The 17,222-nt window shown below is 34.5% G+C and overlaps 2 protein-coding genes across 2 annotated transcripts; one reads left to right on the top strand and one right to left on the bottom strand.

The window, feature by feature from the left end:
* Positions 1–204: 204 nt before the first annotated feature.
* On the top strand, positions 205–8,087 carry LOC113754057 (anthranilate synthase beta subunit 2, chloroplastic-like). The gene is made up of 9 exons (XM_027298375.1): positions 205–369; positions 486–640; positions 2,197–2,576; positions 2,668–2,738; positions 3,125–3,162; positions 3,269–3,379; positions 4,209–4,308; positions 5,256–5,391; positions 7,715–8,087. The coding sequence occupies exons 3-9, from the start codon at positions 2,295–2,297 to the stop codon at positions 7,817–7,819; spliced, it is 843 nt and encodes a 280-aa protein (XP_027154176.1). The 5' UTR covers positions 205–369; positions 486–640; positions 2,197–2,294; the 3' UTR covers positions 7,820–8,087.
* A 1,206-nt stretch (positions 8,088–9,293) lies between these two features.
* On the bottom strand, positions 9,294–14,394 carry LOC113752011 (probable xyloglucan endotransglucosylase/hydrolase protein 28). The gene is made up of 4 exons (XM_027296153.1): positions 14,139–14,394; positions 13,936–14,036; positions 11,005–11,213; positions 9,294–9,930 (listed from the first exon to the last, which is right to left on the bottom strand). The coding sequence occupies exons 1-4, from the start codon at positions 14,317–14,319 to the stop codon at positions 9,420–9,422; spliced, it is 1,002 nt and encodes a 333-aa protein (XP_027151954.1). The 5' UTR covers positions 14,320–14,394; the 3' UTR covers positions 9,294–9,419.
* Between the last annotated feature and the right edge of the window lie 2,828 nt (positions 14,395–17,222).

Below are 17,222 nucleotides of genomic sequence, written 5' to 3'. Positions count from 1 at the left end.
AGCCTCGTTGCTCTCTCTCTCACACAGCCACACACTGAAATTCAAAAATCGTGTTATATGTTATGCGTTTTTTTCATTTAATTTATGTGATCGTTGTCTTTCTGAGTTTAATTATGCATATGTTTTGTTTGTGATATTGTTTTGGTGATTTACCTTGGCACGGTCATGGACTTCGACTATATACAAAATAACAAAACCTCTCATTAATTATTATCCCCTCAGTCCCTCCTTCGCAGCCATCGCCGCCCATTCCCCTCAGTTCTAATAACTACTCAACTAAACCCATCCTCTCTGTCTAAATCCTCCTAAAATTTTACCCAGCCCAGAATCCCAGATCGAGCTGATATCTTCGTCGGCAAGTGATCGGAGGTAAATCTTCATCTTTTTCTTGCTGATATCTTCGTCTTTGTTTTCCTTGTGCGCTTAAATTTTTTATAATTAGGAGGGAACGGGTCTGTGACGTCTGGCTCTGTTTCTGGTTCTAGGTTTCTGTCTCTGTTTTTGTTGGGTATCGCAAGTGAACTGAATTTCTGGTCTAGTAGCAAGTTAGAAGAGCATTTCTGTGGAAAGCACTGATTTTCCGTCGACTTCTCAGATTTTCCGTTAATTCTCTGCTTCCTCAAACGAGAAAAGGCTCAAGGTATTTCACTGCCAAATTTTGCTATTTTTTCTTCGTTCTTTCCCCTCATTTACTCGTGGATTATTCTTATTCAGGCCACTTTTGCTTTCACTTTTTTAACCTTTCTGTGTATTTAAATTTCACTGCTGATTTGTCCCCCTTTTATCCTGTTAGTCTGTTACAATTTTTGGTTTAGCTTTAATTCGAAATTAATCAAACAAAGGATAGTTGTTTGCGTGCATATAAGATGTTTGTGAAAAGCCTCAATGAAAATGTAAATACGAGAGCCTAATGGAACAAGAATTCTTTCCATGTCCTATGATATCGTTTATAAGCAGTTCCAACAACCATGGCTTTGTTTTAATTTTATTTAATGTTATTTACAATTGTATTATCGTAAATGAACATTTATGATAAATTGATTTCTTTCCTCGCGAGAAAAACGGGGTGGGGGCGGGACGGGGGGTGATCCTTCTCCCGCCCCATTGCCATCCCTAGTTATCCCAAGCCAAATTCCTAATTTGACACCCTGGACTTCACTCCACTCCAGCCCTAAATTTCTAAAATCTGTCGCTTTGTTTCCACCTTCTTGCCGCAGCCGATCTTTGTCGCCATTGCCGACGACACATCTGAAATCCCCAAGTAAGTTCCTACTGGAGAGTACAAGCTCTATACACCAATTTCCAGTCTCCTCTCCTATGCTTTGTCCAAAGAGTCCAAACCTGACTCCCTATATATTCTGAATCAATTCCTGCTGTCTTCTCCGGTTCTCCATCTGATCCCCGGCAGAGTTGCAGAAGTTGGGAAGGTTGGTTGAAAACAAGGGTTGGAGTGATCTTTGTTTAATCAAGTAAGTTAATGTTCTGCAACTGGCTAATTTGGTGCAAACTAAAATGTTCACTTTTTAAAGATAAATTTGCTTGTGCTACATAAATGCATCCTTTAAAAGTCAGAATTGCATTTTTGGGGTAAATGCTATCTAATTTTGATGTACAGATTCATTGAAGTATAAGAAGAAAGGGAAAAGCGTAAATGACCAGCAATGTGGAAGCAGTTACTAATTTAATTTCATGTGATCTATTTGTTAAATTTCAGGCAAAACACGTGCAAGAGCTTTATTGGGGACTTTTTCTTTAATTCTTTTATTTGAATTAATGGATTTCCTTTGTTGCTTTCTATGTGTTTGAGGAAATGTCAAAGTTACTGAAAATTTTGGGATGCACCTCTTTTGGTAACTCCATTGTTGCTTCCTGAGATATGCAGAAATCAGGATGGCTACTTTTAGTCTATACTTTTAGTTGGAATTGCAGAAACTAGATAACTACTTTTTTTTTAAAATTTTTTTGGCATAAGAATAGACACTAATTAGATTTTAGACGTTGAAGTTAAAAGCTACCTCTTATGTTGCTTGAAAGTTGAAATCAGTGTTCTAGATTGATATTTAGCATTCACTCATCACTTTCTTTTCTTTTTTTTTTTTTTGGCATTCTTGTTTTTCTTTTTCTCTTTGGCTTAACTGAGGTAGGACGGAAGTAGACTGCTAATTAAAAACTGGAAATTTGTCTTTCATATTTCAGCTGACTCTGTCACTCCTAACTCCTCCGCCGCTGCCGCCGCTGCCGCCGCTGCCGCACCCTTCTCTCAAAAGCTTAGAAAAAAACGGCCATTTCAGTCAATGGCTTCCGTTGCAGCAAATCCCTCCTCCATTAAACAATCTGTGTTTCTATCTCCATCCTCTTTTCTCAGCTTCCAAACCAGCCCATTTAAAGGAAGCCAATCTTTCATCCAATTCAAAACCCCAGTTGATAACAAAACTTCCCTATCGATTAGGACGGTGTGGTGTTCGCAAAAATCCAGCGTGGCCCATGTCATCAACAATGATGCTCCGAAAAAGCCTACTGGAAATCCCATTATTGTAATTGATAATTATGATAGCTTCACTTACAATCTTTGCCAGGTCTGGCCATTTTTTTAGCATTTTTGGGTTTTCTTTTTGTGATTTATTTTCTCAATTTGCTAATTTTTTTTCCTGGGTTTCTGTTTTGAAGTATTTGGGAGAGCTCGGGTGTAAAATGGAGGTTTACCGGAATGATGAGCTGACGGTGGAGGAATTAAAGAAGTAAGCTTTATCTTGTTTCTTTGGGAGAAATTCTTGTATGCCAGGTTTAAGTGAAAAAACAGAAGGTACAACTGAGTGGTTGTACTTTTGCTATTGGTGTTTGCCCTTTTCAGGTGTATGAGGTCTGACTTGACGTTATTGATTTCCTGGTTTTTTATTTTGTTTTGCAATGTAATGATCCTTGGACTGCAGTAAGTTTTGTGTAATGACCAAATAGTCCCTCATTTCATGCATGTTTACATTTAACCTGGCCCTCTGTAGTTGCGTGATTTCATGCAGAAAGGGTATTCTTGATGAGGTCATTGTTTGCAAAAATTTTGCAAACATCACATCAATTGTTTAGAAAAGGCCAAGTAATTCTTTTATTTTGTTCATGATTTTTATAGGAAAAATCCAAGGGGGATTTTGATATCTCCAGGACCTGGTGAGACTAACTTTTATTCAATTTTTTAAATTTTTGTTGGAATCTTTTTTTTTCCTCTAGTGAAACTTATCTATCATAATGATTGCTAATTTTTTTGCAATAACAGGAGAACCTCAAGATTCAGGAATATCATTGCAAACAGTATTGGAACTGGGGCCAAATGTACCATTATTTGGCGTGTGTATGGGGCTGCAGTGTATTGGGGAGGCTTTTGGAGGTATCTTTCAGTTCCTATAATAAACTGCTAGAGAATGTGTTTGAATGGTTTATCATTGGTTCAGAAGAATTTCTGCTAAGAAAATGCAGGGTTTTGATCTCGTACTAAACAAATTGAGATGGCGCAGTAACTTTTTTTTCTTTGTTCCATCCATGTCCAACTGAACAAGATGAAATATTTGGATCCATTGTTTGAATTCTCCAAACAATTATTGCAGTCATATGATAGAATTCTCCAAAATCCTTACATGATACCTGTCAAGATGGCATAGTCAAAGTCATAATAGTGGTACATGCATTGTGAATTTGATGCTTGCAACCCCTGACGAATTTGGTACATTCTTGATCTGGCCAATCAGATAGTAAACCTTTGCCAGGACTCATTCAAGTTGATTAGACTCTATTTACCAAATAAATCAGCACCTCGGGTCATCCATGTGAGATTGAACTTGTCAGAATACACACAACCGTAAGTTTTCTGAGATTCAACATGCTAGGCTATTCTTACAAGTAATATAATCACTGACTAGGCCAAGCATCATGGAATTCGTGAGTTTCTTCTCATGTTGAAAGCTTTTCCATGGCCCATTAACATTAAAGTAAGGATTAAGGACCAGTACTACGAGAAAGAATTGGATGGAGGCCACTATAATGGACTTGGATCTGACTCAACGATGTTATGTATCTTGCACAAAAAATGTAGCCATGTAAATTCTTATTTGTTATTTAAGCCTACAATGGATTTTGAGGGGCCTGTTTTGCTATTCTTATTCATGTTTCAGCTTACGCTGCTGCTTTGGATTCTCTGGTAAAATTTGTTTTATGAGCAGGGAAAATCGTGCGCTCACCTTTTGGTGTGATGCATGGAAAAAGTTCTCTTGTGTACCATAATGAGGGTGAAGAAGAGGGTTTGTTAGCCGGCTTATCCAAGTGAGTTGTTTTGTTTATGACATGCACATAAGTGCTCTTGAACCAATTTCTGCATGTTTGGAGCTTGTTTATTGTCAATAATGGTCCCTGTCATGTTAATATGCAATTGTTAAAGCATTTAATCCTGAATATCTGGAAGTATCAGAGTTTTTCCATTACTATTGATGTGATGCATTAGAGCTTGATTCAATTCTTGATCTTTGCCCTTAAGATTCACGTTATGACTCTAGGCCCACCTTTTAATGAACAACTAGGAATGCTCCTTGCAGAAAGCTTTTTCTGATACCAAAATATAGACTAGTGAAGTCCCATATAGATGCTTTGCACCAGCTACACTTACCAGTCTGAGAAATAATATAGTGAAACATGTTGCAAGCTTTATATGCAGAGGATAGTCAATTATTATTGTTGGCCTAATTCATACTATGGACTAAACTGGAACAATAGAAACTGATGACTCGTTGATGGGTGTGTTATTTAGCAGCTGCATGGTTATCTTTTTGCAGTTTGACCTTGCAACTTGGTATTCATGTTGTCATTGACTTCAAGCTGCTCATTTAGCATTCTTGTGCTCACAGACACAAAACGACAATTTGTTGGATAGAAGCAAAATCTTGAAGGGAACCTACAATCATTCTTGGTCCAAATTGTCTTGTTTAAGAGTCAAACATCCAGAATCTTCTTTAAATCTTAGCATGCATGGCATTAGAGAGTCAAATGGGAGTAATGTAAATTGCATGAAGTTGGCTACTTTAGCAAGCTTGCTGTGTGAGATGATAATAGTTTCTCAGGTCGTCGTCTAAAAGGGATTTGCTCTCGGCTTGATTTATCTCAAAGATGAAGACTGTAATTACTTAATGTGTGATCTTTGCATATGACTATGTTTTGTTTTGGCACCATCCTGGATCCTGTATATGCTGATACCTGGATTTGTGTTTATGTTGCAGCCCTTTTACTGCTGGTAGATACCACAGCCTTGTGATTGACAAGGAAAGTTTTCCTAGTGACAAACTTGAGATAACTGCTTGGACGGAAGATGGACTCATTATGGCTGCTCGTCACAAAATATATAAGCATCTCCAGGTAAGGAGTTTACTTCCCAGCCTTCCTAAACATGTTCCAAGAACACATCTCATGCATGAAACATTCACACATTGGGATAAAGATGTATTGTGCATGCAGCGGAGAGGCATTCTTTTGACCCAACTCCCACAAATGGTCCATCAAATTCAACAGGTTTAATCTGTGCATGTTTGAATTTTAAAAATTAGGAACCATAATGGACTATATTAAATAATTAAAATTAGTAAGACGTTGGAGTTGGAAACTTCAAGTTGATGGGACTATAAATATAAGATCTCCAATGTACTTCTCAGCTAAGTAACTTAGTGGAATATCTATAGAAGTTCGTTTACCAGTTTGCCGTGGCCACGGGGTATTAGAGCGATACAAGTTCTGTTATTCCATTATTTCTTTTTGTTGGAAACTGATTTTAAATCTGATGCTGGATAGTTTAATTATATATTGATTTTAGAGGAGAATAGTAGAAGATCCTATTAATAAAAGGTAAGTGAATTTCCAAAACTTGGATACCCTACCTCTCTGAGGAATGGGAAGTAAGAATCAGAACTGGCTCTAACGTTTCGAATTTATCGAACATATTGATGCAGCCACCACTTGTAAAAGTTAGAGAGGAAAGCCTTCATTGCAATTGATCTTTTTAACAACTTTGTTCAAGAAGCTGGCTCCTGGCTACCTGGCAAATTATTTTAGAGCTCACTGGCTGAATTTGATCTTTTCATTTTGCTAAGTGATGTGCTTTCAAAGGACCCCAAAAGACATATTTGACCTGACCTGATTGCAAATGTCTGATTTCGTAAAAATCCTTGACCTTTAGCAATTCCTTATTTTTCTTCTCTTCAATATTCTTTTTTATATTTTTAATTATTCAAATGCAAATCTCCTCCTGTCCCTTTCTCTGTTGCAAGTCTCTTCCCCCCCCCCCGCGAGAAAACATTGCTACAGATCTTTTGTAACGTCTTTCTTTCCTGCACTGCCATCATCCTTCTTCTCCTCTTCCTGCACTGTGGCTTTGTGGTAAATGCCTTCAGGACATCTGATTCTCCCCATACGGCAGATTGCATGCATTTATTTTTATCTTTCACACACGTGGGTTTGGGTACTTGTAAGATTTAGAGTGTTTTTTTTTTTGGTTATCGTATTCGTCTGGTTTTGTATGTGTGCATGTATTCTGTGTTGGGTAAATTGAGAGAAATAGCTAGGTAGATCAGGTGGGAAAAAGAAAATGGGGAAGGATACTCTGCTTACTCAGGCCGTGAACAATATTTTAAAGTCAAATCCTACATTATGTGTCCTGAGGCAATGAATAAGGAAAGAGTTGCAGTTGTATTCATTTAATCCTCAAAACGATGGTGTCATGTTTGTCATCTTGGAACTTTTAGGAGATTTTCAGTAATCAGATGATTCAGTTTTCTGTCAACCCTGAATTCTATTCTGTCAATGATGAACAAGATTTTCAAGGTACTTCCATCAAAACAACCCATGAATGGTGCTGTTTCAAGGATGTGCTAGTGTTTCTGAAGGCCATTTGAGCAAGTTAAACTACTTAAAAATTTTCGTCTTTTTTGGAAAGCACTTGTCTTTTGAGGGAAAAAAAAAGTCAAAGGAATGTGAGTCGTAAAGGAAGATAAAATCGGTTGGATAATTTTATAATATTGCTTTGATTTTATAATATTTGTATTGATTTTATAATATTGGCATTGTTGTTATTGACTAACAATCAAAGGTGATAAGTGAAAGAAAGTAAATGTTAAGGGCTAAAGTGAAAGTTATGCTATATTGGGATTTAACATGATCAACTTTACGTTTTGCTTTTGTCTGAAAAGGCAAAAGTGAACTTCTGGTTATATAATTACATTAGCGTATAATGTGGTAAAAAAAGCATTTCAACTTTAGAAGATGAACATTCTGCAGAATTGACTACCTTCCATAATGTTAGGTTCCTGTTAGATGTATCCTGTGCATAACGCATCTCATCAGGGTTGTTAAAGGTATGATGCTAAAAATTGCAGTTAAAAAGTATGATCCATTAAATAAAGGTAACCGACTAGGCGAGACTAGGCCTCAGGATGGTCAACTTTTTCGTATTTTCTGAGTTAGTTAACTTTCTGGTTATAGTAGTCAGAGATGTGTAGGAGTTCATTCCTGTGGAGGTTCTTTTAATAGGTTTGTTCTGCTTGAAAGTACAGAAGTTCATGTTGTCTGTCAAGACACTGAATCTAGAGGATAAGCTTCTCTTTTAATCTTTCATCAGATTTGCATCTCTTATAAGATTTTTATCTTGTTTTACTGTTCAACCTGATGTTTTGCTTACTTCATAATGCAGGGAGTGCAGTTCCACCCAGAGAGCATCATAACAGATGAAGGCAAAACAATAGTTCGTAATTTCATCAAGATGATTGAGAGAAAGGAAGCTGAATCTGAGGAATGAACAGTTATAATTAATCTTGTCAAAGCATCATGTTCAGGGAATTCATAAATTCTCAAGACTAGATATTGCAATTTATTTGTTTGTTTTCTATTGGAATAGAATTTAAAAAACCTCACTGGGCTCTCCTTCTCTTTTAACAGTGTGTGGATATAGAATTGCTGCTGCATACTTTTCTACAAGGCTAAAACGCCTTATGTAATATTGTTAGGACTCTTTTTTCTGTTTTTTTTTTATGTTGTGTATATAGAAAATGGCAATTGTTTTTCAAGTTCTGGCAATGCATGACTGACTTTTGTGATAGAGCTAGTTATGATTTTACAAATTTGCAATGCAATACCAGAAAGTAAGGGCAAATATTTCCATTATTACATTCATGGTACCAAATATTTTTAGAATGTCTTCAATAGTTTGTCTAATGGCTATGGGTGCAAAATGTGCATTGGTTGGGGGAAGAAAAGAGAGGGGGGGGGGGGGGGGGGGGGTTTCAAGTTTAACTATTTAAAAAGTAAGGATTTTTCTAATAAATGTTTAATAAGCAATACTTAACACATTTATATTTTATTCAATCTTATTATATATACACACGTTAACAATTACTATCTTTTTTTTATTTATATATCTTTTCTAATTAATTCCCTTGCATTTATACATTTTTTCTAATTAATTTTAATTTTCTAAAAATTTAATATCTGAAATGTATGTTAACGAGTGTTCAATAAACACTTGTTAGAGAGACCTAAATCGTAAAATTATATTAGGGAATATCTAAAATCAAGAGGTAATAGACGGCGCATGCACCTGAGAGTGCAAAATTTTTCATGCGGTAAGGACCAAAGAGGTAATGGATGGATCGCATGCACCCGAGTAAGGACCAAGTTGCAGCATTTTGAAGTTGAAGGACGGAAGTGCAATTTCCAAAAGTTCAGTTAACCGTCCCTTTGTGAAACTTTTCCCAAGGCACTTACCATTTGTCTCCGCAGCTTCAGCTGTCACAATCCCTGATTCATCGGATTCCAATATTTACCACATCAGAAAAATTGTCCTCAGAGCATATGACAGAGTCTAGAATTCAATGGCTAAACAGACCAAATGGGCTTTTCATATTTTGGATTATCATACACAAAGAATCATGCTTATAATACAAACATTCTACTGTACTTTCATGGATACATATCATTTTTTTTCCCCATAAACAATACCCCTTTAAAAATTGGAATCCTATACCCCATCAAGGCATTAACCCCACCACAAGTTTCTATATAATAACAACTCCATCTATTAAATATGTTTATTGGAACATAAGACAATGGGAATTACAATACATAGCTGAAGACAATAATACATCAACAAGTACATGGCTGGGAACCTCAAGGTATGAAATATATACATACCCCTTGATGATCAATGGCTAGTATAAAAATCTTATCACCCTCTGTAAAACAATCTGTGGACTTCTCATTTTATCTTCTCATCCTTTTCTTTTCTTTTTTTTTGGTTTTTGGGGGTGGTATGCACAGGGAAAGAACATTAATCAAGACTCAGAAAAGAAGGTGTGACAGTACAAATATAGGATATAACAACATCCACAACACATTCATTCTTATGTAGAGGATGCCTCTCCCTGACTTGATGATGATGATCTGCTCCGGTGGTGTCGCTTGCCCCGGTGACGGTGAACTCCTCCGAAAGTAACGGGGTCGAATGCACGGAGGCCCTCGGCTTCCTTAGCATCTAGGACACATTCAGCTGGAGGGACCGTATATCGAGCACGGTCGTAGCAGTATGAGTATTGCATATGCTTCTTCCTGAAGTTCTGCATTCTAATTCTTTGTTCAGGTGTGATACCAGTAGGGATTGAATCATGTTTTGGAGCAATGTCACACTTTGTTGCCTGCTCAGTAGGATCAACTGCACAGCCATGGAGCACGAGGTCGGAGAATTTTGCAATGTATGGGGCATATTTGTAATTGATTCTGAATTTTCCTCCATTTGTAGCCCAATCGGAACCATCCCATATTGTTGCATACAATGACATAGGCTTGGAAGGGAAGTCCCCACCCATTGTTGCTGTCCTTTTGAACTCTCTTATGGGGACATTATCAACATAAAAGCTGCAACAAAAGAAAATGAGATACCAAAACAAGCAAAACAGGATCAAAGTCTTGATGAAAAGACACCATAAATGTACATTAGCCAGACCAAATCCAACAAGCGTGGTCTCATTGCTTGCTTGCAGCTGCAGGCTCATCTTTGATGTGGGGCAAGAGTTAAAAAAAAAAAAATTTAAGTGCCTGGTGCACGGTAAAAACTTCTCTGTAATGTATCTGGGGATGTTTCTGATTTTATTTGAATTTTTCTTGAAGACAAGCTGTATTGGCCATATAATACCACTTCTGTTGACCTCAATATGTCCAAAAAGCTCTTAAATAAGCAAGTAAAACATGAAACTACTAGGAAAAGGGAAGAAAACCTTGAAATCTGCAAATTGCATTGCATGGTACAGGGCGTGCAAATATGTAAAAACAATGGAAAATCAGGATAGTATTCCAAAAATACAAGAAATAACTGCTAGAATCCTCCAACAAAAAACAGACAATTTTGTTCGCAAAACAGCCATAATAGTGAAATTATTCTGTTCGTGACATAGTGTAGTCATCAAGTGAAAATATAATATCGGTAAGAATACTAAAAACTCCACAATATAGGATCCCAAATGCAGATCAACAATATTCAAGTACAGATGGGAAACTTATGGTTACATAATTGTCATTCTCACTTTGATCAGGTTGCTGACTCAGTAACTGCATACAATTAAGTATTGATAACAGAGAGCATAAAATTCCTTTACAGGAGGATCATTACTTCTCATTTACTATTCTTGGTAACGAAAATAAGAAATATGGTCAAATTAAGACTTATCATAACATCTTCAGAACAGGAAATAAACATGGAATGGATCCCCATAGCATTTCCAAGAAAGGAAAGGCTATAAATATAGATTGAGACATCACAGCAGAAACCCCAAAAACAGTAAAATCAGAACATCAGTGCACATAGAACGCCTCCATCAAAGAATCAGTCAAGTAAAAGCTGTTACAGAGCAAAGTATGCAACCAAAAATAGCAAAATTCAGAGGACAAGAAGGAAACAAATAATGCAGGAATCTTAGATTTTGGGATTCTTACATAATCTGATTCTCAGTCCAGAGGATACTGTACTGATGGAAATCTTCCGAAGGATCAAACCAAAGCCCATATCTTTCTTCTCTGCCAGCGTTTGTGCTACCATTTCCATAAATATTTGTCTGCATCCTCCAGTCTTTACCCCTTACGTTCCCCAAGAACTCAAAATCCACCTCATCATGGTTCTTTTGAAACATGTCACCATTTGACATCTGTCATCCACCAAAATAAACACAATTCTAGCATTAAAAAGGAAAGAGTTAATCACATTTTATTCCTTAAAGAATACCCTATTTTTCAGTTTACCCCATAACTTTTAATTTTGCTCACTTAACCCCCTTTAGGACAAAATTGCCCTTGCATTATTTTGACTTTTCATTTACCTTGTTTTTCTTTCTTTTATTTCTTTTTTGCTTTCTTCTTTATTCCTCTTTCTCACAAAAATTTTTACCTTAATGATTGAAATTAAAAAAGAGAAATTGCAGAGATCTATCTTCTCATTAAATGATTAAAAAAATATTCAAATCACTTTCTTAAAATACAATTTTTTTAGCCTTTCAATTCTTTTAATTTTGGGTTTTCCACTTTCCTTTCTAGTTTCTCATTTTATTCCCAAGAAAATATCTTAAGATGAAATTGTGACCTGATTAATAATCATCAATTGAAATTTGTGACACGTGGCATCATACAAAAAATCAAAAAATTAATTTTTGATGCCTTTAAAACCTTCACCTAGAAATTTGCAATTACAAACTCAAAACAAAAATTTTCGTTGAAATGGAATTTCTATTGGAAAGGATGAAAGAGAGAAGAAAGAGAAAAAGAAATAAAAGAAAGGAAAACAATTTCATCTTATGATATTTTCTTGAGAATAAAATTAGAAACTAGAAAGGAAAGAGGAAAATCCAAAATTAAAAGAATTGAAAGGCTAAAAAAAATTGTATTTTAGAAAAGTGATTTGAATATCTTTTTTAATCATTTAATGAGAAGATAGATCTCTGCAATTCTTCTTTTTTAATTTCAATCATTAAGGCGAAGATTTTTGTGGGAAAGAGGAAGAATTAAATAAAGAAGAAAGAGAAAAAGAAATAAAAGAAAGGAAAACAAGGTAAATGAAAAGTCAAAATAATGCAAGGGTAATTTTGTCCTGAAGGGGGTTAAGTGAGCAAAATTAAATGTTATGGGGTAAACTGAAAATTGGGTATTCTTTAAGGGGACAAAATGTGATTAACCCAAAAGGAAAATTAGAAAAAGACCTTGCCTCTTTGGAAAAAAAAAATTGCATATAATTTAAAATGGAAAAATCGTTCAAAACGTGTTCTCACATTTTACAAGATGACTTTTTTCGTCCCTCACTTTTAAAAGTGTAATTTTACGTCCCTTACAAATTCACATTAACCAAATTTGGTCCCTACTTAGGTTTTCAAGTAGTTTTTGACCGGAATCCACCACATGAGTTGCATGTGATCATTTTTTAAGGACAAAATTGTCAAATCAAATTTTTACATAATCTGATTCATAGTCCCTCACATTTCACAAAATAAATTTTTTCGACCCTAACATTTTACAAAATGAATTGTTTCGTTTCTCACATTTCAAAAAATGAATTTTTCCATCTCTCACATTTTTCAAAATGAATTTTTTTTATCCCTCATTGATCATTTGTACGAATAGCTTTTTTTCTATAAACCCACGTATATATCTATTTGATTTTATCTGAACAGTATGAATAACATTTAATTTATCTCTATTGGATTTCATCTAAACATGCTAATTGTAGTTGTACACATGCAATTCAATAAATATATATAGGGGTTTAAAACTAATAATTTTGTTTGAAACCCATATATATATTTATATGATTTCACCATTTGAACCTATTCAATATTTGTGACCTTTCTCTTTTGGTAATAATTTATTTATTGAGATGTATAATAAGGTCATCTAATTAATGGATCCTAACTTGAATTCTATAATTGTGCTAATAAATTTCAGTTTAAATCTGAAATTTCTATTCGACATTTTTAAAACCAACACTTGAATTACTTGTCTTGTGATTGTTTTAAAATTTGAAAGTGCCAATCGCTTATTTCTTTTTGTCATACATTTCTTTTGTTTACTTTTCTATCCAAATTTAATTCGATATAAACACTCGATAATATTTAGGATTAAATATTTTTTTTATTTTCAAATTTCGAGTAAAAGAAAATGAATATAAGCGAAAAACTAACAATTTTTTTAAACTCATGTATATATCTATTTGATTTCACTTAAGCAGTACGAATAGTATATAATATATCTCTATTTGATTTCACATGCTATTCGTATTGTTTAGGTGAAATCAAATAAATAAATATATGAATTGAAAAAATATTATTCACACACATGATCAATAAAAGATGAAAAAATTCATTTTGAAAAATGTGAAAGATGAAAAAATTCATTTTATGAAATATAAGGGACGAAAAAATTTATTTTATGAAATGTGAGGGAATTATATAAAATTTCATTTGACAATTTTGCCCTTAGAGTATGATCACGTGCAAGGCACGTGGTGAATTCCGACCAAAAACTAGTCGGAAACTAAGTAGGGATCAAATTTGACCAATGTAAATTTGTAAGGGACGTAAAATTACATTTTTAAAAGTGAGGGATGAAAAAAGTTATTTTACAAAGTGTGAGGGACGTTTTGAACGGTTTTTCCATTTATAATCCCAAAAATTAAAAAATTTTCAGTAAAATTATGAAAATCAAGAAACTCCATGGAGAAAATATGATCAAGAAAATCCAATCTGGGCTTCTTTTTATTTTATTTTCTTTATAAGAATGAGAAGGATGAACCATGACGAGAGTCTAAGAGGGTGAGTCTCTAAAGTTGTACCCTTGATCACAAGGTTATGTGGGATTCTTCAGCTTGATCAAGGAAAAACTTACATAAAATGCTACAACAACGCCAGCCGTGTAATCTGCTGGAAGCTTAATAGAAGCACTGAAGAATCCCTGTGAATAAATGTCTTGTGACACAAATCCAGAACCTGTAATCACAACAAACCAGTGCAACAAAGGGGGAAAAAGGTCAAAGGAAAGCCAAAGAACCATTTCTTAGAAATCCAATAAAACAATTAAGAAGAATTGACCTGTTCTTTCATCTAAAGTAAGATGAACTGATTTTCCATCTTTAACGACCATAAGATTATCATCACCAAAAAGCTGAGAGTACCCTTCATCAAATGAAAGAATCGGAAGGTTTTTCGAAGCCCCACAAACCAAAACAATGAAGGTGGTTAATGCAAAAAATCCCAGATGAAAATTCACCATTCTTTTGTCCTTTTTTTCATATATATAAAGAGCTTTTCTGTGATCAGTTTGTCTGTATAAGCGAAATCGTTCCAGGTGTTTCTTGGGGTGTTCAGTGTGTGATGTGTGTGTAAAAGAGTCGTACTGAGGAAGCAAATGTGAGAGAGACGAGATGATATGAAGAGTGACTGAAAAGGAGTGAAAACAGAGTCTCAATCTCTATGGAAGTGAAGAGAAAGAGAAGAGTGACAAGGCTAATGACATGGGAGACAAGAGCGGGTGATTTTATTGGGTGCTGAGACTGAAAGGTGATACTTGTGAACTGTTCAAAAGCATAGACAAAATTTCAGTTGAGAAAATAGAGATGTTTTAGTAGTATTTTACATTAGTATTATTTATTTAGTGAAAAGTGCTTTGCTAATTTTTTTGGTTTGGGACTTACTAACTACTGTGTACTTGGCAAAAATCAATTCATAAGTTGGACAAACAAATGGACATGCATTTGGATTTAGAGTTACTTGAAAGAAAGATATTTTGACATCACAAACATATTTTTTTATTATTTTTATTCTTTAATTATCTTTTTATCTACGTATGCCACATTGCAAAAGATGTTCATTTTAAAAATTTTTCTAATTAATTTTTAGTTGAAATAGAGGAAGTTAAAAAGTGATTTTGTGGCAATAAATCATAGTCGCACATGTTTTTATGAAACATTGATTTTTCTAAAAACTTTTGTGGTGAGACAAATTTCAATAAGTTTACGTGAAATGTTTCAATACTTTTTAGATGGATTTTTGTAATGAATGTCCAATAGACCGTCGTTAGCATACTTAAATCACACTTAGCTTACTGTGTGAATGTACATAACAATAATAATAATTATTCTTTATATTTAACCACTTTTTCTAATTAATTTTATTTTTTAAAAATTTAACACCTGAACCACATCTTAACAAGTGTCTAACTAAATAGACCCATTTGTTATGTTTGTACGTGTACATATATTGCATATAGGTTCTTATGCTGTTCTTATGCTGGGTAGAATAATATGAATTCATATTGTTACGTGAAAAAGCTATACTTAAGTGAGAAGGATTTCATCCTTGTTTGGTTAGTATTTAGTATTTACGACTAAATAAATAAACAAATAAATACACAATGATTAAAAAAAGTTAACTAGAATTTAGTGAGTAATAGTAAATTGAACCACTAATTACTAGTCTTTTGCTTTAGGAACTGTGTAGTCATGTTGTGTGTGCCATTAGGCATTAGAGTGAGCTCTCATGAGTGAATTAAATCTAATCACTTATCATAATAAGTCTTTCTTGTCGCCTTTTTGTTTTATTATATCATCTTTGAAATTAAAACGAATATTTTCCCTTGGACATCTATGTGGAAAATCGAGAATCATGCATATTTTTATAACTGATGATGTATTAGAAGTTCGTATTATATCCACTAAATAATTGTGCACACCAAACAGAATTAACAGTGGTTCTCGACTTATCCTTGATGATTCGAATCCATGATTTATTATCAATTACAAGTAAAGCACCTTACAAATTAGGTTGCACTTTGTTGTCAAACCGAGTTACAAACTAAAGGCATAACCTTGGATGTATTGCATACTTTTAAGGATTTCACTAAGTTAAAATTGGAATAATAACCATCAGTGACTCATTGAATCGAGAGACTTCTAAGCAAAGATTGATTAAAGTTATTCTCTTAATCACTACGATACTAAGAGTAAAGAGGAGACAAATAGTATAGAAAGAATATATCAATTGTCTGCCAGAAAAGATGGGTTAAAACAAATGGAATGACTTGTCTTTTTTCCACTTTTACATCCATTTTTTGTTCCTTTATCCCCCTTTGAAGCTTTCAAGCTAGAACATGAATAAAGCAACCTAATCAAATCTTAATGCCTTCAAAGAGTGATAAAGTAACAAAATCGTGACAAAAGTGAATCTGCACGGATTATTTTTGAATACATATGTATATATTGCTCTGTTTGGATGGTTGTTGTTTGAGATTTTTTTTTTGATAGTATTTTATCATGACATCTTTATTGATAAATGCGTCTGTATCTTGAAAAAAAGGTTCGAAAATCTGCTTATAGTTATCTAAAAAATATATTTAAAAGATTTAATGGTAATTATTGAGACTCGAAAAATTAGAGACCTTGAGTTCAAATCTCCATTTCCTTTTTCCTGTTAAAATACAAATAGAAAAAACTTTTGCAACACAATTATATTTATTTGAGAACGTAGGGGCAAAGTGGGACTAACACCAAAAAGAAAGAAAGCAATAACAGGGCCAAAGCACCAAGTTAGAAAATGACTTTTGAAATAGAAAGATGGTCACCTTTTCTCACATTATTATTACTGCTTTTTGAAAATCATAAGCTTTACCCAAAATTCATAAACCTACATAAAAATAGTAAAAGCAAAATCCATCCAACCAGAAAAAGCTTGAAGAAATGGACAGCTGGTAACGGGCCAGGAGCCGCCCTATTTTGGCTTAGTGCGCCTTATACCAAAAGTAATCTCATATTTTAAATAAAATTACAGATTTTGCCCTACCGTCAAAACATTTTGCCGGAAACAGAGGCAAAGGGCATTTAATGGAACGACCAGAAAAAGTGGAAAACGCTGTAGCCAACGAGGAACGCGTGGAAGTGATGCGTTTTATCCTACGTGGCGAGTTCTGGTAATATTAAATTCGTTGGAAAATAAATCGTTAGTTAGGACTAGGGTTGCAAACGAGCCGAGCCGAGTCGAGCTTTGAGCTAATCGAGCCGAGCCTCGACTAAATTTTACCAAGCTCGAGCTCGACGAGCCGGCAAATTTCGAGCTCGAGCTCGACTCGAATCAAGTCGAGCCGAGCTCGAGCTCGAATAAAAATAAAAAATATATTTAATT

Source organism: Coffea eugenioides, chromosome 11, assembly GCF_003713205.1.
Source record: "Coffea eugenioides isolate CCC68of chromosome 11, Ceug_1.0, whole genome shotgun sequence".
NCBI lineage: Eukaryota > Viridiplantae > Streptophyta > Magnoliopsida > Gentianales > Rubiaceae > Coffea > Coffea eugenioides.
This window is presented reverse-complemented; position numbering and strand designations above follow the sequence as displayed.

What these genes read in the sequence shown, in the direction of transcription:
- LOC113754057 (XM_027298375.1), top strand. Translation starts at nt 2,295, where the DNA reads ATGGCTTCCGTTGCAGCAAATCCCTCCTCCATTAAACAATCTGTGTTT. An exon ending in TTGTTAGCCGGCTTATCCAA is followed by an intron (nt 4,309 to 5,255) that starts GTGAGTTGTTTT and finishes TTTATGTTGCAG; the next exon opens with CCCTTTTACTGCTGGTAGAT. An exon ending in AAATATATAAGCATCTCCAG is followed by an intron (nt 5,392 to 7,714) that starts GTAAGGAGTTTA and finishes TTCATAATGCAG; the next exon opens with GGAGTGCAGTTCCACCCAGA.
- LOC113752011 (XM_027296153.1), bottom strand. Translation starts at nt 14,319, where the DNA reads ATGGTGAATTTTCATCTGGGATTTTTTGCATTAACCACCTTCATTGTT. An exon ending in GCGTTGTTGTAGCATTTTAT is followed by an intron (nt 11,214 to 13,935) that starts GTAAGTTTTTCC and finishes GGTGGATGACAG; the next exon opens with ATGTCAAATGGTGACATGTT. An exon ending in TGGACTGAGAATCAGATTAT is followed by an intron (nt 9,931 to 11,004) that starts GTAAGAATCCCA and finishes CTTTTGTTGCAG; the next exon opens with CTTTTATGTTGATAATGTCC.